General features: G+C 44.7%; 1 protein-coding gene across 6 annotated transcripts in view; it reads left to right on the forward strand.

Annotated features, from left to right (window-relative positions):
- Window positions 1–15,073, forward strand: part of ZNF462 (zinc finger protein 462) — a 180,994-nt gene extending 165,921 nt beyond the window's left edge. For all 6 annotated transcript variants that reach the window (XM_048504814.1, XM_048504815.1, XM_048504813.1 and 3 more), the window contains 4 exons: window positions 2,624–2,847; window positions 6,111–6,243; window positions 10,271–10,385; window positions 12,156–15,073. In XM_048504814.1, the coding sequence (XP_048360771.1) occupies window positions 2,624–2,847; window positions 6,111–6,243; window positions 10,271–10,385; window positions 12,156–12,363 (680 nt within the window). In that variant the 3' untranslated portion in view covers window positions 12,364–15,073. The remainder of the gene's footprint in view (window positions 1–2,623; window positions 2,848–6,110; window positions 6,244–10,270; window positions 10,386–12,155) is intronic.
- The last annotated feature ends 5,904 nt before the right edge of the window (window positions 15,074–20,977 follow it).

The raw sequence follows: 20,977 nt of genomic DNA on the forward strand, positions 1-20,977 counted from the left end.
CCTAGGTCTTAGGTTTAATGCTAATAATCGAGCCCAGCAGTCCAGGCCAGCCTAGATGTAGGGGGGGCACTCTCCACGTGCCCACAGAGAGGACTCTGAGTGCCACCTCTGGCACCTGTGCCATAGGTTTGCCATCACTGACCTATATAGTGCATACATCTTCTTAAAGAGAAAGGAACTACATTCTGATAATTAATCATTTGTGAAGCAGTTCATCAGATTTTACTTGCGACTCCTACTAGTCTAAACAAGAAGGAAACAGTGTATGATGTTTCCCTTGAGTGTAGATTATGCAAAAATATGCTGTGCAATGAAATCAATCTAAGTGGATCCTAACCGATTTTCTGGCATGTTGTTGATTTTTTGAAAAAATTAAATCTATAAGTTGTTTCAATTTTAAATATGTACACTACTAGGTGGCAGCAGCTGATGACATTGTTTACCCAGGGTTCCCCAATATGCCTCCTGTGGGCACCATAGTATCTGCTGACATCTTCTGTGGCATTTACCAAGTATTTCTAGGAAGTGAGTGGGTGCAAGTAGCGCTTGTTGTCCATCAAGGCCTCTGATTGATTATTGGAGACGATCGGCTGTGCAGATTTTAAAAAAATGTTGCTTTGGCAGCAACTGCCACCACAGCGCTGTACAATGTTTCTGAAGTTATTTTGTGACTGGCTCCTCCTCTTGCTACAGCCATTTTGTTGCAGTGCCCACTATGCCATGTCAGAATTCCAAATGTGCCCATAGGTTGGGAACCCCTGGTTTATACAGTGTCACCAGCATATTAGAACCAGGTCACTACTCTAAGGAGTTTTCAGTTTAGAAGTTTCTTAAGAGAGGCAGAAGTAAGGGAAGGGGAAGAATTTGTGTTCATTCTAGTTGCACTGTGCCACTTTGAATTCCATGATGGAAGAAAGATGGAATATAAACAATACTTTTGTGCCTTTTAATTCCCTCTCTCTTACATTTCATTGGGCTTAGAGTGGAATAATTGCATAGCAGCAGTGTGTTATGTACTCCGTTTACTCACAGACGTGTTCCTGGTGTACATAAAAGTGGTTGGGTACTAGAAAATTGGCTTTGTTGCAACATCTTTCCTTCCTTCTACAGTTACTGCCAATTTGGTTTTTAAACTTGCTACTGTTTTTTGGTTTAAGGAAAGACAGTACGGCAGCCGGAGAAAAATGGAAATGTCCCAGTGGTGTAGTTATAACCACACTTGATCCCAAAGTACACACAATGGAGGTTTTGGGTCATGGCCTGCATTCAAAAACAAGAGGCAGAAATGTGCAAGAGATGCAGAAAGTTTTAAATGTGCTTTGCTCCCAAATTCCACAACACATAACAAATTCCTTATTTACCACTGGTTAGGGCATGTTTTAAAGGTAGATATGCTGTTGATCCAGTTATAAATTTTGCATGGAGTTAACCTTAGGCCCTTTCTGCACGGGCACTGAGCAGGGGTGCATCGGCATAATTTATGCCGATGCACCCCCCCAGGACCATTTGCACAGACGGTCCCAGTAGGGGCGCAGGGGAAGGTGCAACCTTCGCACAGGCTGCGCCTTCCCCAACCGGCTTACCTGCTCCTGCTGGCTCCCATCGCGTTGTGGAGGCCAGGGGACACACACCCCTGGCCAGAGTGACAGCGCTGGAGACGGAGACCAGGGGGGCATGTCCCCTGGCATCCACAACGCGACGGGAGCCAGCAGGAGCAGGTAAGTTGGCTGGGGTAACGCCACGTTCCAGCTGCTGCCATTTGCACGGCAGCGGCTGGAAGGCGCCCCTTTTGAAAAACCTCGCTTGTGGAGCGAGGTTCAAAGGCTGTGGTCCGATACCCGCTTAGGCGGCGCTTGAGCACCAGCAGTGCTCTGCTATCGCGAGCAGCCTCCCCAGGGATGGCGTTTTTGCCATCCCTGGGGCGCTCTATTCCGCCTGTGTGGAAAGAGCCTTTGAGAGAAGTCAGTAAAGAAGGAATTCTGCGCATTTTGAGGAAGAAGGGAAAAAATCCCACATTAGACAAGGAGACTGCAGGCTTGTATGCTGCTGCTGAATATCTTAAGTGTAAAATCTTGAGTGTATTAGTGAATTCAGTGGGACTTACTCCCAAGCAGGTGTATCAAGAGCCAAAGTAGTTATAGATCTTGGAGACTTGCAAAATCTTTTCTTAGCTCTTGTTTCCATAAAACTGTACTAAACGGAGATTCTTGATGGCTCATCTCTCTTCTACCCCTCCCCTTTTACAGAAAACCGCTCATCTAAGCATCTTTTAACTACTGGACTTTCTTTGCAGGATCAAGATTAAGATGGCAAAGAAGGAGGGGATCTTAATGATATCCGAATGAAATGTTTGTTTGTTTTTTATCTGCCTTGTATCTTCTGAATTGAGTAAACTATAAATCTAAAGATCTGTAGTTTACTTTTTAGGATGGGATGCCGTAATAATGACGAAGTGCTGTTTATTCCAGTACTAGTACTTTAGAAACAGGTCTGTTGGAGGTATATTTGGAATGAATATCGCGGAAAACAACTGGGCAGTAGAATAGAGGGCGACTAACCTTATGTGGACAACACCGCAATCATTTCTTCATTGATGGAGCTTTCTTTCTTTCCCGCCCAACAGAAGAACGAGTGGTCCCCATAGAAGTGTGCCGTTCCAAGCTGTCCAAATATTTGCAGGGAATTGTTTTCCGCTGCGATAAGTGTACCTTCACCTGTTCGAGCGACGAGAGCTTACAGCAGCACATAGAGAAGCACAATGAGTTAAGACCTTACAAATGCCAACTCTGCTATTACGAGACCAAGCACACGGACGAGTTGGATGCTCATCTTCGAGATGAGCATAAGGTAAGTCTTTGCCAGTTGTGCCCATCAGGGCGCATTCCTTGTTCTAAAATTCTGCATAGCTGCAGACAGATGGCCGTTGTCCACGGTGACCACCGTTTCCTCCAAATCTTGCCATGAAGAATTTCTCCATCCCATAATTAACACGGCCATAATGCTTCTGCTCGCTATTACAAAGTCATTAGGCAGATTTGTGGAGGACGCTGTCAGGTTCTGCTGGGGTCTGTGCTGACTCCAGGGCTGTCTCACTCTCCAAGATTGCTTTGGTTGAGCAAGTGTCCCAGGATAGAGCCTAAGAATAGAACAAAAAGAGAATGGAGGTGTCGCTTCATTTAATTTCTACACTTTTGCTCTGCCAGTTACCTACTCCCACCTGACATGGAAGGGATTCTAACACACGTGCCTGTTCTCTTCCCCCCCACTGCTTCTAGGCATGCCTTTTAAATTCTTCCCCAAGCGAGGGCCAACACTGTGCTCAGCCAATCCTTTCTCCCCAACCCAGTACTGGGGAGTGACAGGCCCCTAGGCCAATAAATTCTTTCCTTGGATTGGTGAGCTCACTAGCCCTTCCCTCTGGGCTTCTTTGAAGAGCTGGCTGCCCCATCCCAGAAGATCAGTGCTGCCTGCTTTCTTTGCCCCTTTGTCAGAGCTCCCCTAGGGTCATCCCAGGTAAGAATTCAGGTGGGTTGGCTTCTGCTGTTGAGGACCTCTGAGAGCCAGCTGGGCTCCTTCAAGGTCACTATCTCCTGAGTAGACTCTGTCAAGGCCACGCCCTGCGACAATCTGATAAATGACTTCCCCAGTCTCTGACCCTGCTGGTGCAATGTACGGTACTTCCAGTGGGGCTTGCAGTCCCCTGAGGTAATTGTAGGGGCAGAGGTGTCAACCCTGGACAGATATATCCAACAAGGACTATAGAGGGCTCCATGTGCAAAGCATTGTACCTCTGAAGCCTACTTACAGTTTCTCCATATTTATCTTATACAGAAGCAGCCCAGATTTGCTACTAAGCTTTCCCTAAACCTCTCTCCCTGACCCTCCTCCTTCTTAAGAAGAAGAAGAAGAGTTTGGATTTATATCCCCCCTTTCTCTCCTGTAGGAGACTCAAAGGGGCTTACAATCTCCTTGCCCTTCCCCCCTCACAATAAACATCCTGTGAGTTAGGTGTGGTTGAGAGAGCTCCGAGAAGCTGTGACTAGCCCAAGGTCACCCAGCTGGCGTGTGTGGGAGTGTACAGGCTAATCTGAATTCCCCAGATGAGCCTCCACAGCTCAAGCGGCAGAGCTGGGAATCAAACCCGGTACCTCCAGATTAGATACACGAGCTCTTAACCGCCTACGCCACTGCTGCTCCCTTGCTAATAGCAAGAAAATCCATAACTCACTTTTGGGTCCGTCCCCCCCCTTGGTTTGAGAACCACTGCCTCCTGACAACAGCTAGCTTAATAAGATAACAGGGTTTGAAAAGATCCAGTCTGGAAGCCAGCATGTAGACTCCTAAGATTCTAAAACTGAAGGGCGCTGCACCTGAATCTTTTGAGTTGGTACTTTTCCCCTGATTTGAATCTATTGACCTGTATCTTATCACTTTGCTAAGCAAAGTTTGACGCCAGCCTCATGCCATCCTCCAAACAGTGGCTATTCCTATGATGATCTGAAAGGCCCACTTTGCCATGAAAGCTTGCACCATCTCAGCCTAACCTACCACACAGGGTTGCTGGGAGGATAAAATGGAGGAGAGGAGAAAGGTGCAAGTCTTTTTGCATAAGCATTAGCATTTTATTGTCATTGTGCACGCACAACGAAATTTACAGCAGCATTCCTCGATGCACACAATTTCAGACTCATACCTCATCCTCACTTTCCCCTTCCTCCACCCATTTCTACACAGCCCCAAACACATCAACACGAAGCCGCGGAGTTCAGCCTAGCCACAGCTCTAGAGTAGAAGCTGTCTCTAAGCCTCTTTGTCCTAGTTTTGATAGACCTGTATCGTCTGCCGGATGGTAACAGTTCAAAAAGAGAGTGTGCTGGATGAGACGGGTCTCTCAGAATATTTTGGGCTTTCTTTAGGCTTCGGGAATTATAGAGTTCTTCCAAGGAGTCCCTTCCTATCAAAGAGGAAGGCAGGGCGAAAGTGAAGTACATAGATATTCCACTGATGGGAGAGCCACATGTCGGAGCAAGTTGGGGTGTTTTTTTTAAACATATTTGTGTTTTGATTTCATGCTACCCTGTGTTTTGCAAGTTGCTTGGAGAAACTGAACCGGCAGAAGAGTGCTGAAAATAACAACACTTAAAATTCCAGTTGTGGCCACTGTGTTCTGTTCATTCTGTTCCTCCATTGTGATTCTTCTGTTTCACAATTGTGGTGTATTTGCTATCCTAGCCCAAGGTATTTGTCTGTGTTTTCTCAGCAAACATTTTACCGAAGAGTTTCATAGCATATGGCTGGTGGCTTTTAATAATATCACCCCTGAGCACTTTTCTACGGTGGGGGTCTTACAGTCTTTCCCCTCCTTAAGATGGGGGGCACTACCAAAAGAGCCCATCGGTCTTGGCTGCGGTCTATTTGATGCTTCAGGAGACTCAGATCATTGCTATAATGGGACCGCATTACCCCATAATGGGACCGCATTACCCCATATGTCCCTACTCAGCCCCTGCGCTCAGCAGAGGCCAATTTGCTGATGGTTTCTGGCCCCTCAGTGATGCGGCTGGCCTCCACTCGGGCCAGGGCCTTTTCAACCCTGGCCCCTGCCTGGTGGAACACTCTCCCTCCAGCTGTCCGGGCCCTGCGAGATCTTGGTGAATTCCGCAGGGCCTGTAAGACTGAGCTGTTCCACCGGGCCTTTGGAGTGTCCAGCCGCTGATTGAAGTGCCCCCTTTTATTCCTCCGGCTCGGAGTTCCCTTTGCCATCTACGGGACCCACTTTTTCGTTCTGCTTCCCCCTTCTTTGGGAGGGTTTTAATTGGGGTTTATTGCGTGACGTCACCTTTGTCAATTTTACCGCTGTGTTTTAATTTTCATGGGGTTTTGTCTGTATGTGTTGTAAGAGGAAACTATGCTGTGCACCGCCCAGAGCCCTTCGGGGGTAGGGCGGTATACAAAACCAATCAATCAATCAATCAATCAATCAATCAATAAATGGAAGAGACATTACAGCAAAACAGTTCTCTCAACGGCATATGGAGAACATCGAGCCTGAATATTACACAAACAGTCAAAATAAACAGAGTTCCCCTGTGTTGCTTTCTTTTCCAAAGGTGAGTCGCAACTTTGAGCTGGTTGGACGGGTTAACTTAGATCAGTTGGAACAAATGAAAGAGAAAGAGGAGTGTTCCAGCAGCGATGAGGAAGAAAAAGAAGAAGAGATGAGTCCCAAGGCAGAAGAAAGAGGTCGGTATTCTTTTCTGGTTCCTTATGCCAAACCAAAAAACTGTATCCAGATTCTTCCTTCCTCCCCAAGATGGCTGTGACAATTTTCAGCAAGGTAGATTCGGTTGCGGCTCATCTCGCACATATTTATCATGAGTCGCAGTTTTCATGAATGAACTCGTTTTCCCTTTTTTATCAATGGAAAATGAATTCATTTATAACTATTGCAGCGTGTTCTAAATCTGCTGTGCGGAATCCACTTTGTGGGAGGGATGGGCTTCTTGGTATTTAAATAGATTCTTTCTCACCTGGAAGTCAGTTACATGACCACTCAACTATATCTGGAAAAAGTTAGAACGTTTTTTCATTTAGATTTGTGTGAGGAAAGGATACTCATATCACAAACTGACCAGAAAGCCCTGGTAATGGGTGGAAAATGGGTAGGCTACTAGGAGAAAGGGTGCAGTGTTTTAGACTTGTGGACTGGTCCTCCTCTTGAATGAGTCCTTCCATCTTAATCCCAGAGTTCATTCTTCCCTTAAAGAGCCAGTAGCCTTCAAGGCCAAAGAATGTTGAAGCTGCAGATGCAACCTGACATGACACCAGTTCCCAGTTCTGGGTTTCCTCTCTGGGTCCATTGAAGTGCTCATTTGATTCCATCAGTTGCAATTAAACTGGGCAGGGCTTGGACTCAGTGGCAGAATTTTACATGTAGAAGGTCCCAGGTTCTTTCTTTGGCATTTCCATCATAAAAGAATCAGGAGCTGTGGGGAAACCTCTGCTTGAGAACCCAGAGAGACACCGCCAGAGTAGGCAGTCCTTGCCTTGGTAGGCCAACAGTCTGATTCTGTATAGGACAGCTTCATGTATTCATGCACTGTTATCAGTGTCCACAACTGGCAAGCAAGCAGCAAACTCATATACTCGATCAGCATTCACGGGGATTGAGAGTCTACATTTCTATATTTATTCTTAGGCAAGTCTATGATACACATTTGTCCAGGCACAATTCCGGTTTCATTATAATATCAACTAACACTTTCTGAGTATTTAGATCACTTCAATACTCCTTTAAACAATCCTAGAAGGTAGACCATAGAAGGTAGACGTAAAACCGTGGTGGCGAACCTTTGGCACTCCAGATGTTATGGACTACAATTCCCATCAGCCCCTGCCAGTATGGCCAATTGGTTCACCACCACTGACCTAGAAGGTAGAGCAGAAACCGTGAGAGAGATCAATCGTGAGAGGCCCCTTCTGCACATACAGAATAATGCAGTTTCAGTCCACTTTCAATGCACCTGGCAGCTGTGCAGAATTTCAAAATCCACTTGCAAACAATTGTGAAAGTGGATTGAAAGTGCATTATTCTGCACGCGCGGAATGATCCCTAGAGAGGCAGAGGAGAAATCTGAATGGAAGACCATCTTGATTTATAACTTTTTAGCTACTAAGCTGCACAAGTTTTCAGTTTCTACTTTTTTAAATGTATTTTCCATTATGCGATAACCAGTTGCTTTTGAGCATCATTGTTAGCCACCATGGATAAAAGCTATTGATATTCTTCATGAACCACAGTCACCTCCTCATCCAACTTATTTCCTTCTGTGCTGGGGAGAAAAACACAACTGCAGACAGAACTCTAGATTCAGGAGTGTGTCGGTCGAAGGAAGGCAAACTTGTGCACTTCTGCCATTTGTGTAAAAATATGTAAACTGAAGTGAATGTATGCAAATAATTAATTTTCAATAGCGGAATTTAGGGTTTTCAGCCTAAAACTTCAGGCCTTGCCTCCCCCGGCCCAGTTCTGTTTCAGATTTACTCTGTTCAAGGACCAAGCTGTGACATCCTTAAGCGGATAAAGATCAGCAGTTTATGAAAAGATGCTTTTAGCATCGAGAGGACAAAAATCTCTGATGTATGCTCCTTGATAGATATTTTTCCGCCATCAGCCAATGAAAGGCTGGAATGCTCTGGGCCGACAGTGATGGCGTAGCTTCTCAGTGCTGAAGCCAGCTTTGGGGGGGGGCAGGGCAGGCACTGTGCGTGTTTTGTGTGTGTGATTGTCAGTAGCTTAAGTTGGCTCATGAGCTGTGTACATTATAACCAAATGTGGAAATGAGGCAAGCAGAGATCAGTAATAAATGAAGCAAAATCCCCATTTCTTTCATTATGTACTTTGAGAGGACTCTGGGAAGGCAAAGGCATTGGCATTCTGTTGTTTTCTTGCTCAAGATAATCCCCACTAAAGAATTAATGCTCGGAACAGATGGCGCCGTCTCATTTTCAGTGAAAAGAATCAAGCGAGATAGTCCAAGCAATTATTTTTAATGGCCTGTGTGGTGATCATCTTAATTTTGTGAGGGGGAAAAAAACTTCATCTTTTGTCTGGTGGCCTTTGCCCTTGTTCACATAGGAGCCTCCTCATGGGACGGTCACTGTTCCTTCAGGGTGCCGTGTGGGTGCTCAGTTATGCTGGCTGGGCGTGATCTAGCTCTCCTAAGTCAATAGGAGAGGTTTAAGCACATAATTAGCTCACTGGGACAAAGGAGTGCTCAATCTTTGGCTGGATCATGACCACATTCGTGACTGGCAAGGGCATATCCAGATTAATGAAACGCTTTGTTCAGCTCTGTCATGCATGTGTCTAGTTGGAGATCTTGTGTTTAGGAAATCTGTGGCTGCAGTCCATGTCGGATGAAAGCCACTGGCAAAACTCCCATTTATTTCAACGGGGGTTGGATGGCCGTCTAAAACCCCAGCGCTGAAAGCAGCCACAACCAGTAACTGTGTCTCCCTTTCTAGCATGTCCCTGACCTGTAAGTTCACACCATAATGGGGAGAAAACTAGAATTCTTTCCCTCCCTTTTTTGTTTAAGTCTCCATCTACTGTAGAAAGCAAGCAAGTCAAGTGATTGACTTTCATCTGATGTTTGGATTGAAACTGGGTGGGGCAAGGTGACAGAGGGACACTTTGTCTATCACACTGGAAAGTCAGGAGGTGCACGTGTCTCATGCTTCCTGTTCAGTTGCGTGACAGTTTTGTGTCACACTGATCTCTCTCCCTTAAACTCTGAAGAGCCAGCGTGGTGTAGTAGTTAAGAGCAGGTGGATTCTAATCTGGAGAACCGTGTTTGATTCTGCACTCCTCCACAGAGGCTTATCTGGTGAATCAGATGTGTTTCCCCACTCATACATTCCTTCTGGATGACCTTGGACTAGCCACCTTTTAGAACACCCTCTGTCCCACCTACCTCACAAGGTGCCTTTTGTGGGGAGAGGAAGGGAAAGGAGCTTGTAGGCCACCTTGAGTTTCCTTACTGGAGAGAAAGGTGGGGTATAAATCCAAACTACTACTTCTCCTCCTCCTCTTCTTCTTCTTCATCATCATCTGGAAATGAGGAGCATTTATTTTACACAAGATGGAGTTACCAAGATGTTGGAAGTGTTTCATGTTTATATTCATTTGTTGTTACATCCAAAACTGTTGTCTGAATGCTGAGACCTACTGTGTTATAGATCTGCAACCCCTTAAAATAGCCAGGTTTTCTTCAGTAGTAGCAAGGAATATATTCTTGAACCTAGAATTGCATTTCAAAACTAATAAGAAAAAGAATAATTTAGAACAAGAGCAGGCATCAAATGGAAAATGTAGACATAAGGCTAATGGCTGACTGGCTACGTTTTGATGCAGGAGAAGCAAGTGATAAAGCATACGCACAAGGTAACACATTTTACCAAATGTTAAATATTTCTCAGTTTCCATTAGATGAAAACTTGGCTCTTTATCTGTACCTAAATGGGAGCTGTTAAGCGTCACACTTGCTTAATGAATCCTGATTTGTGTATAGCTTAATGATCATACTTAGGGTAGTGGTATTAGCTAATTAAGTTTTACACTTTGAATTTCTCTCTCTTTTTGTTTTCTGTAAGAGGAGCTGCCTGTTTTCATTCCAGGGAATTTCAAAGGAAGCTGCATGTTCTGGTTTTTAAAGAAGAAATATCAGGACTCTTAGCAAAGGCTGACCTATTCTCTGTTTTCCCGCAGAGTCCATGAGATTCTCAGAGAACGGACCTCCAGAAAAACGGTTCCCATGTGAATTTTGCGGTCGATCGTTTGCCGAAGGCTCTGAATGGGAGAGGCATGTATTGAGGCATGGCATGTAAGTTGGTTTAAGAACAGCTTTTCTGTAAAGGATATGGTCGCTCCCATATCTTCCCCTCCACTGTGTATAGAGTGAAAGAAGAAATACTGAAGATGAGTCCCTTCCAACATGGGGAAAAACTGGTCGTTGGTTTGCTGATTAAGATATCACCCGCAGCCTAAAGCGCCGGCTCTGGCCATTGAAGGTTTTTTTGAAGCAGCTGCCTAGGAATGCAGACATAAATGGAACTACATGGGGGAAAGGAGGTGGAAGTAGTCAAGGGAAATGGCGGGGCAGACAACTGAAGCAAAAGTGAGAAAGGAAGAATGAAAGAAATGGGGAATTTGATAGGGGGTGTACTAATTTGGATTTGTAATAGCCACAGAAGGGGTTCTATGGCTTTGAATAGTTCATTCAAAATCTCTCTTTGGCCCTTTCCGCACGGGGCAATAACGATGCCCTGGGGATGGCAAAAACGCCGTCCCCAGGGAGCCGTTCACACAGGCGGCGCTGCCGAAACACAGTAGCGCCAACCTGGCTCCCTTCCCCCTCCCCCAGGGCAGCCTCCCTGGAGGGAGGTTTTTGGAATACAGCGCATTCCCGGTGGCGCGGTGCGAACGGCACCGCCGGGAATGCACTGTTGTCCCCGTCCTTCCCCACTCACCTCGTCGCCGTCGTCGCCCTGCTGGCCTCTGAAGGCCCTCCCTCGCTGTCCTCCGACAAGGTGAGTGGGGAAGGACGGGGAAGAGGCGGGTCGGCCGGGCGACGGCGCTCCGCGGCGCCGTCGGCCCAGCCGGTTCTGGGACCGTCCCAGCCGGTTCTGGAACCGCCGACCCAACCCCTTCCGCCTCCGTGCGGAAGGGGCCTCTGATTAGAAGAAGCAGGAAAATTATTTGAACGTGCTTGATTTGCATAATTTATACAGATAATGTAAGCTTATTTTTCTTGTTGCGGAATACGGGTTACCTTGGCACAGAATTCCCAGTGCTTTATTGTTCTTAGCCCAAAGTGCATGTAGTCCTAGTTTCGGAATTCTGAAATCAGGGGTGACCAGCTTCTGTATTCTAATCTTGAGTGCTACACTCTTCCTGCAAACCAAGGTCATGGGACAGCAACTGTGTGTTTTCTTTTAGCTTCTCTGAGGCCCATTGTACATGAAGCACTTTCCACGGGGCTCCTACCTCTGCATTCCCTCCACAGTGGGGTCCCCTTGCATTTCCCTGTTTAAACACGAGGAGCTGCCCCACTGTGTGCTGCACAGCTCGCAATTGCTTGCCCCCACATTGCTCAAAGATTGTGGAAGGTCTCACCCCCCCCCCTTTCAGGGATGGACGTCATGCTTTCCCCTTAAAATTCAAAAGCCACGAAAGCAGCCTCCACAATATCGATATAAGCAATGTTGATATTACCTTTAAAGGGCTTTTAATGAGCAAACCTATTGCCTTTGGAGCCACCCGAAAGGAGCAAAACCCCGCAGCAAGAGGGAAACTTCACGGCTCCCCTGCTCTTGCAAACAGAGGGGCATCAGGGATCTCTGGCGACGCAATTTTAATGGCAGTACAAGAATCTCTGCCCCACAGGAACCATCTGCTCCCTGCAGGGCACAGTGCCAGTGTTTAATCAGCCTTAGATAACTTAGTCCATCAGAAACAGCGAAGTGTATATAAACACTGATGTCATTTAGCAGGATCTGTGGAAAGTGGTCTGGTTAGGTCCGCAAGCGAGATGTTGAAATCGGGTGATGTTTCTGTGTCTAAACATCTCGTTCTCTGCTCACTGGATTTCCAGGGCCTTGAATGAAACCAAGCGAGTGATTGCTGAAGACGGCCAGCTGAAAGAAAGCATGGAGGACAACGTTAAGGTACCATTGGCAGAAGAGATGGAGAGCAGCGCGGAAATAGTGGTAGACTTTTCCCACCAGAACGACACTGCTGTCTGTATTGTTGCTGCTGCTGATAAATCACTCCAAGAGAATGCGGAGGCTGAAAGTGAATGAACACCTGGCGTGATTTCAAACAACCTACTTCAACAGTGATCAATGGGAGAGGGCAGGGAGGGGGACAAGGAAGACTCAAAGCTGCTTTTAGGACTGAATGATCTATTTTCAAAGCACTGGTACCTGTGTGTGTGTGCGTGTGCGTGTGCGTGTGTGTGTGTGTGTGTGTGTGTGTGTGTGTGTGTGTACATATATTAAATTTATTTAAGTGAGGGCGATGAAAAATGTGACTTTCGCGACATCGCTGCGGCTGTTCTGGATTTTGACAATGGGAAGTTCCGTTCATTTGAACTTGAGAAGCAACCTCCCCAGTGTTCCTCGTGTTAATGCCAACGTGCTTTGCCATGGAGACTTCGGATTGTTTCAAGAATGGAAGGTGTCATGAGGATGGAAGAAGTACAGGAGGGACAACTCTTAAGCGCACAAGTTGGGGCGCTTTTTTTTCTAGTTTTAATATACATATTACGCTTTTCCAGACTGAATGACTGACCAACGCTTTAGAAAAAAGAAGAAAAACAAAAATAAAAACTGCTTTTTTTGCTTAAAACAGTCACCTGTTTCCTAGTACCTCAGAATTAACCAAGGGAAATTTTAAAAAAAAATACAAATCTCTGCATTTGTCAGTACTACCTGTTGTCATTGTGGTTAAATGTAGAGAGAGAGAGTGAGAGAGAGAGACTGACTGACTGACTGCTGGGCCAGATAGTGAATGGAAGAAAAATTAAAAAACCACAAAGTTTTAAAAGAAAGGAAAACAAAATTGTGCTCGAAATCCCTGCGGGGGTTTTATTTCTTAAAATACTGTGATTTTTTTAATTATTTTAGTAAAAAAAATTACAAAAAAGAGAGAGAATTCCTAGATACCTGTCTGTGACTTGTCATCTTTTATTCCAGGTAAGCTGTTTGTTAGCATTTGGCTATGATTTTAGGGTTCCTTTTTTGATAGACTCATGTGACTGACTCCGTGCCGTTTTTGTTTGGCCCTGTGTCTCCGTTCACTCAGCCTGAGGGATTACAATACAGCACAATTAAGTTGTTGTGTTTTTTTTCATGTAAAGTAACGTTATTTCCTCCACCCCCAGGAAACCTGGGGTGGGGGAAAGAGGATTAGTTCTTGTGAATAGAATATTTCTTTCTTTGTTTAGTTTTAAACATGTGGAAATAGCAAAGAAGTAACTTTTGTAAGAAAAAGAAAAAAAAAGAAAAAACCCATTAAACTAAAGAACCAAACTTACAGCACAGCTATGCAGGTTGCGGACCAGTCAAAAGGGTCCTCATAATCATTCTGTTGCTCGTCAAATTTAACATCTCACACTGATTATTATTTTGGTTTTTAAGAACGGTTGCCTTTTTTTTCCCTTTTATATGTGGCGTGTCTTGTTTCGGTGCGACGGGGGAGGGACGGAGGGGAGGGAGTTGATGAACACGTCCGCGAGCCTGAGGTGACCGAGCTCCGTAAGCGTTGGGGCCTGGAGAATCCTCTCGGCGGATTTCAAGATGGGGAGTTAAACTGTTTGTATTGCCTCCCATTAGCTCTTCGCATGAGGGGGAACAGCGTAGCATTAAATAGGAATCTACACGCATGGAATCTGAGCTCCCAGTTCCTTATTCACGCAAAGAACATTTTTTTTGTGTGTGTGTATGTGTGTGAATATGAAACGGAAGAGACAGACCCTGTGGGTAACGGTCTGATTGTGAACAAAGGGGTATCTTTCCAAAAAATTAGACAGTACTTGACTGAATCCTAGTTTTAGAAATGCATGTCTCTCTTTGGGTTAGTTTTTCTTTTTCATATTTTTTTGTTTGGCTTTGTTTTAAACTTCGAGGATAAGGGGGGGAGGGGAGGGGAGGGGAAGAGGAAGGAAGGAAGGAAGGAAGCTGCTGAGAAGTCAGGTGTCCCAACAGAACTTCTTTTCGAATTGATGGCGAGAAAGAAAAGAAAACAATACTGTTGCATTTGTGGAATAAGTGCTACTTGAAAAGCATGGTGTTTTGATTTTGAGGATTCATATTTTGGGGGGGTGTGGGAGGTGGGGGTTTTGCTTTTATTTGAAGGGAGGGAAAGTCATGTGGAAAACACTTTGGAAGGACAAGTATAAATACACATTTTTGTGTCTGTATGTTTTTTTTTAAATTGGCCTCATTTCAAATGTATTTAAACAGTTCCATACCTGGATTGGGTGTTTGTAATGGTTACCAAAAATGAAAAAGATGAAAAAAAGAATTAAATGATTGTGACATGCTTTTATCACTATTTTCAAATAACATGTAAATATTGTAATCCATTGGACTTGTTTTTGTTTTGTTTTTTTGCTAACCTGTTAATAAATATATGGGACCATTATCCTTTTTAACAAGCCTAGAATGTCATATTTTTGTTGTGTTTTTTACCCCTCCCAAATGTATACCTTGATATATTGTGGACACATATTTTAGATGCATTATTATGATTCTGTTGGCTGTAATGATGACCTAGGATTGAGAATAACATTTTTTTTCATTTGTTTAATTTATACAGAGGACTTTTTCAGAGTTTGACAGAAGGAAATAAATAGCAAAATGATAACCCACTGGCTCCAGAACTCAGTATTTCCTAATTAAAATTAACTACTGCTCAGTGTTTGGTGAAAGGAGTGGAAGTTCTGAAATGTTGCACTGATAACTTTTTTTAAGGCAAAAAGAAAATGAATAAAGAATTTTCAAAAGCAAATGTGTGTATGGTTCTATCCAGTTGGGAATTAAGCATTAAGCCCCTCACCTCTCTTTTTTCTTTAATCTTGTTTCAAAGCCAAATAATAGGGGGGGGGGAGATTTCCTGACTTCTCATTTAGTTAAGAAAAATCCCTGAAAGTAACGAGCTGTTGATACTTTTCATGCTTTGCTGGGTTTTTTTTTCCATCAAAAGGTTTGTATCCTCTTCTTAAAAATTACCTCCATTTTGCAGAAACTCAAAAGACATTATAGCTAATAACACTTTATTTGCACAGGACCAGATATATTCAACATAAAACTCTTCAAAGGGCACTGTTCAGTACAGACTCACTTAGGGCAAAATCCCACTGAACCCACTGGGGCCTCCTTCTGAGTAAATATGCTCATGGTTGTACTATGTCTCATTAATTTCAATGACAAAACTAAAGTTGACTGAAACATATGGAACTTAGAAGACATGAACTCCAGCTGTAAAATTGATTATTCCAATAAACATTAGTCTGAAGAACCAAATCATTCACCTCAGTAGTCTTGAAGAGGTGGACAAGCATAAAGCTGCACCCGGGGACAAGACCTTGCTTTTGCGCCGCCCCGCCCCCCCCCCCTCCGATAGAGGTGGGGGGGGTGCAAAAACAAGGCCTTGCCTGCAGCAGGCTCCCCCACACACACAAACAGTTTTCATTGATTTGCCTCGGTTTTCATCGATTTGCAGTAAGGTGCAGGGGTTTGTGGAGAAAAATCACCCGGGCAAAGCTGTTGCAGGCCGTGTCTGCAACTTGTTTAATGACAACGTCTTGCCCCATTTCAGACAAATCTTAAAGAGGCGTCAGAAACAGACCTCTTTGGACAGCTTTCTGGTGCGACATTGGTCCACTGGCTCTGAAGCTGGTCCTAGTGATGTTGTTTGTTACTGTTTTCAGCATGAAACACTATGTTTATTCACCCAAAATGTGTTTTTGGTATGTTTTTTGGAGTGCCTAGAACAGATTAATTGGATTTACATTGATTCCTATGGAAAGTTTGCCTCGGTTTTCAACGATTTCGGTTTTCATCGATTCTTTTCGGACGGATTACCAACGAATACCGAGGTTCCACTGTATTGTGCAATTACGCAAGGTTTCCCCATTGTCACTGCAAAATATTGGCTGCTATGTGTGGAAGTGGAGAAATACATGTTTAGCAACAGGTTCAGGTAGCCCTGTCTGGAGGCAGTAGAGCAGTGGCTGGGAACAGTCTCTCCGTCCTGCCTCCAAAGGGAATCCACAGTGCAGGCACCAGAGGAGAAGCCCACTGTGCAGGCACCAGAGGAGACGCCCACAGTGCAGGCACCACAGGAAAGCCCACTGTGGGGAGTGAGTTATGCCAAACGTTTGGTGGTGTAAGTCTCCACTGCTGGGCGGTGGCATTCCTGGCCTGTAAGAAATGGGAGCTGATTAATATTGGCTCTGTCTCCAGGATCACCTCTAAAGACACTTGTGGATCACCTCTAAAGACACCCTCCACTCTGGAGCCAATTTTCAGGTTTGGCCACTGCACAGCGGGCCAACACCATAATGGCTCAACTCTGCACTTTGCACAGTGCAGTGGGCACAGACATCAGCATAGGGCTGCTGCCAGTTCCAATGAGCTTTAGTTCCCCCTCCCCCGAAATGCAGTCTGATTGATTCCAAATTCAACGGGGAATGCTATTTTCATCAGCTTCCCTGTACCATACTGTGTAGCATGGAGGCCCAGGTTTTTATTTATGTATTTTTTTATTATTAATTTTATATACCGCCCTCCACCTGAGGGCTCAGGGCGGTTCACAACAAGGTTAAAACATACATTAAAACATAATTTAAATATTAATTACATAAAAACAACCCATTTTAAAATGTGGATGGCGTCTGGCTACCCCCCTCCCCCCCCCTTTGTGCCCACGGGAGGCCAGATGACATGGTAGATGTATTTTTAACCAGGCTGGCCAAACGCCTGGTGGAACAGGTCAGTCTTGCAGGCACTGCGGAAACTCTGTAAGTCCCGCAGGGCCCTGATCTCCCTAGGGAGCCTGTTCCACCAGGTAGGGGCCAGGGCTGAAAAGGCCCTGCCCCTCGTCAAGGCCAGCCTGATCATTTTTGAGCCAGGGATCACGAGTAGGTCCTCCTCCGAGGAGCGGGGGGCCTACCGGGGCAATATGGGGAGAGGTGGTCCCTCAGGTATGCAGGACCGCGAACAGTTACACACACGGCTTAATTGGCCTTTTTCCACCTCCGTCAGGCCAAGGAGTTGCCCCCTCTCTGTCCCTCCCAGACCTTGCCACAGTGGTCCATGCAGTGATCACCTCCAGACTCAGCTGCCCCTGAGACTGCTCCGGAAACTGCAGTTGGCCCCAGGATGTGGCTGCAAGAGTGCTCACCAGGACTCTGTAGACGGAGCACATAAGACCTGAACTCTTATCAGCTGCACTGGTTACCAGTTGAATTCTGGATCATCTTCAAGATTCTGGTGTTAACCTTTTGAGGCCTCGAGCAGTCTGGGATTGTCATACTGTCAGGACCACATCTCCCCATACTGCCCATGGAGGACTCTGTGGTCCTCTGGCAGAAATCTTCAGTGATTCCTGGGCCCAAAGACATATGGTTGACTTCCACCAAAATCAGAGCCTTCTTGGCTTTGGTTCCTACATGGAATGCTCTGCGGGTGGACATCAGAACTCTGCCTGATATTAAGCAGTTTTCACAGAGCTTAATAACAAATGTTTTGCTGGGCTTATAATTGATACTGCATAAGTATAAAGAGCTATATTGACCCAGACTTGCGTCCCTTCCTTGGGTGGGCAATGTCGATCTATTAAATCGCCACTGAGAAATTTTATACTGAAGGTTATTAATTGAAATTTGTTATTCATAGTTTTAATGTTTTTGTAATCATGGATGTTAGCCTCCCTGAGGCTGAGGAGGGTGGGGTATCAAATTAATTAAATTATTAAATAGTATGTAATTAACTGCCTATATCCTAAAGCTGGAATGTGCTCTCACTCCAGTCTTTGGAACTAAGTCATGGAAAGGATTAGTATGTCCAACTCAAAAGTTCACCACTGCCAGTGTTGGTCCTAGGCAAACCATATTCGCTCAGCATTATTACCCCCATCAGTAATACAGACATACTTTATATATATTTTAGATTTATATACTGCCCTCCCACATATGTTCAGGGTGAGTAACCAGTCAAATGTACATTTGAAAATGTACTATATTTACTATTCTAATACAGGGTTATTCTTTCAGGGATTACAGAAGTAATATATGTTAAATGTTTTGAATATTTAGTAGCAACCTATAAGTGCTCAATGTTATTACAACTAGTAAGTCTCAGGCCCCTTCCGCATATGCACAATAATCCACTTTTAATCCACTTCCACAATTGTTCGCAAGTGGGTTTTGCTATGCCACACAGCTTCAAAGTGCATTGAAAGTGCATTATTCTGTATGTGTGGAAGGGGCCTTAGACCAGTTCTACAAAGCACCTTTTGTCTCCAGTGAGATTTATGTGGTCCAGTTGACTGTAGGCTACCCAATAATAAAATGTTACAGTGCAATCCTAAACAGAGTTACACCCTTCTAAGTTCATTATAGTCAATTGGGTTTAGAAGGGTCTACCTTTGCTTAGAAATACACTGTGAGATTCTTGTGCATCACTGTTGTTCCTAGAAAATGATACAAACTATTACATGCCCAAATTTCAAAAAGGAAACCGTAATTACATATAGCATCAATCAGAGATGGAAAGAACTCTGTGTACAAGTGGCTAATTTCTTCTGGGAAAGAGGTATGCTCTTGATTCGCATCCAAAAAGACATTTTGCAAAATGAGATTCTAAGATTCTCAATTAAGCAGGCACATTGCAAATGTAAAAAGCACAATTCCAGTGAAAATGTTAGCAGAAATGATAAAGAAAGGGCTTGTATTAAATGCATGAGTCATTCTCTAGCACCCAAATTATATATTACTTTTTGCTGAGGTCAATTGATTGGCATCTGTTTGTTTCAGCTACAATGAACAAGGAGAAGGCCTGGTATTTGCAAAGAAAGCTTTTAGAACTAAATTGTTGGGTCTATGGATAGCGAAGCGGTTTATTTTGTTGGCAAAATAACTGCTAGGGCCATATTTTATATGGTCAGCAATAAAAGAAAAAAACAATGAAGCATAATAATATTCGTATACGCTGCATAGGTAAAATATTGGCGAGTGCTACATTTGTAAGAATAAGCCAAGTGTAACTGTAAACACCAGCCACAGCTCAAGAGTAATGACTTGTGATATTACTACAAATTAATTTCACTTGTACGTATCTGAGATTTCCAAAACCAAAATACGCCCATAATGTTTGGATTGCTGAGAGGAGACATGTTTCGTTTAAATTGGGGAGTCCAATAAATCCCAGGAACAGTTCAAAGAGGGGTTTTCCCCCCTCTCAAAGAACTGGAAGAGAAGCCAGACCTAAAATCTCTCAATTGCTCTGTATCCGTAAACATCGGAAGTTATAAGTGGCCCAACAGACTTGGGGAATTCTTTTGGGACCTTTTCTTCTGTAGCAATATTTGGAGAAATGATATTTCCCAGTGGTCCCTCTAAAACGAAGATGAGCAAGAGATATATATTTTTTTACTTCTCAAGTAAAGATTTTGAGGAGCTCTGATTCTGCTGACATCTTCTGTGTGGAGGATTTTTGAAGTGAAGATGGAAGAAGGAGCAGCAGTGGCGTAGGAGGTTAAGAGCTCATGTATCTAATCTGGAGGAACCGGGTTTGATTCCCAGCTCTGCCGCTTGAGTTGTGGAGGCTTCTCTGGGGAATTCAGATTAGCCTGTGCACTCCCACACACGCCAGCTGGGTGACCTTGGACTAGTCACAGCTTCTCGGAGCTCTCTCAGCCCCACCTACCTCACAGGGTGTTTGTTGTGAGGGGGGAAGGGCAAGGAGATTGTAAGCTCCTTTGAGTCTCCTACAGGAGAGAAAGGGGGAATATAAATCCAAACTCTTCTTCTTCTTCTTCTTCTTCTTCTTCTTCTTCTTCTTCTTCTTCTTCTTCTTCTTCTTCTTCTTCTTCTTCTTCTTCTTCTTCTTCTTGTGTCTTCCTAGCTCCAAAGTTCCTCTTTGCTGCTTTTCTAAACAGGGTAACTTTCTGTTCTTTTTGGATAAGTTATTGGGGCTTCAGGAAAGAAAAGAGCCCCAAGGAATAGGGGGTAGGGGAGATGATATTAGAAAGGACAGAGGTCCCTGAGAGGGAGAGGAAAGGGAGCTCAGTTTGAAAGGCCTGATAAGAAGGTCTCTGTTGTTTGTTTTCCCTCCGGCAGCCCTGAAGTAGCTAAGCCCAAAGCTTAATTGTCACCTTTGGTCTCCGATGAAAAGAATTTTTGAGGAGGAAGTGGTTACAGAAGGCAGTTTCTATTTGTTTGCAATGTAGGCAAAGGGAAAACCAAGGGCTCGGAAAGAAAGGGAAATGTGACATGTTGATATTTGATATGCATTTCAATGACTATATTGAAAGTATAACTATATAACATATAACGCTCTCTCTATATATAGCTGTATCTATTTTTATCTATATTTATATATCTATCTACCTCTATGTTCAGATGTCGGCCCCCTCCCTCCCCTCCCTTGCATGCCACCCCTCCCTCCCTCCCCTCCCTCACTCCTCTTCCCTTGCTTGTTACCCCTCCCCTCTCTCTCCTTCCCCTCCCTCTGCTAGGGTGGGCGGGCCATGTCCAGGTGCCGGGCCCCCTCCCCTCTCTTGCATGCCACCCCTCATTCTCTCCCCTCTACTCCCTCACCCCCTTCCCTTCCATGCCACCCCTCCCCCTCCCAAGGCTAGGGTGGGTGGGCCATGTCCAGATGCCAGGCCCCTCCCCCTTCCTCCTCT

This window comes from Sphaerodactylus townsendi, linkage group LG07 (genome assembly GCF_021028975.2).
Source record: "Sphaerodactylus townsendi isolate TG3544 linkage group LG07, MPM_Stown_v2.3, whole genome shotgun sequence".
Taxonomy (NCBI): Eukaryota; Metazoa; Chordata; class Lepidosauria; order Squamata; family Sphaerodactylidae; genus Sphaerodactylus; species Sphaerodactylus townsendi.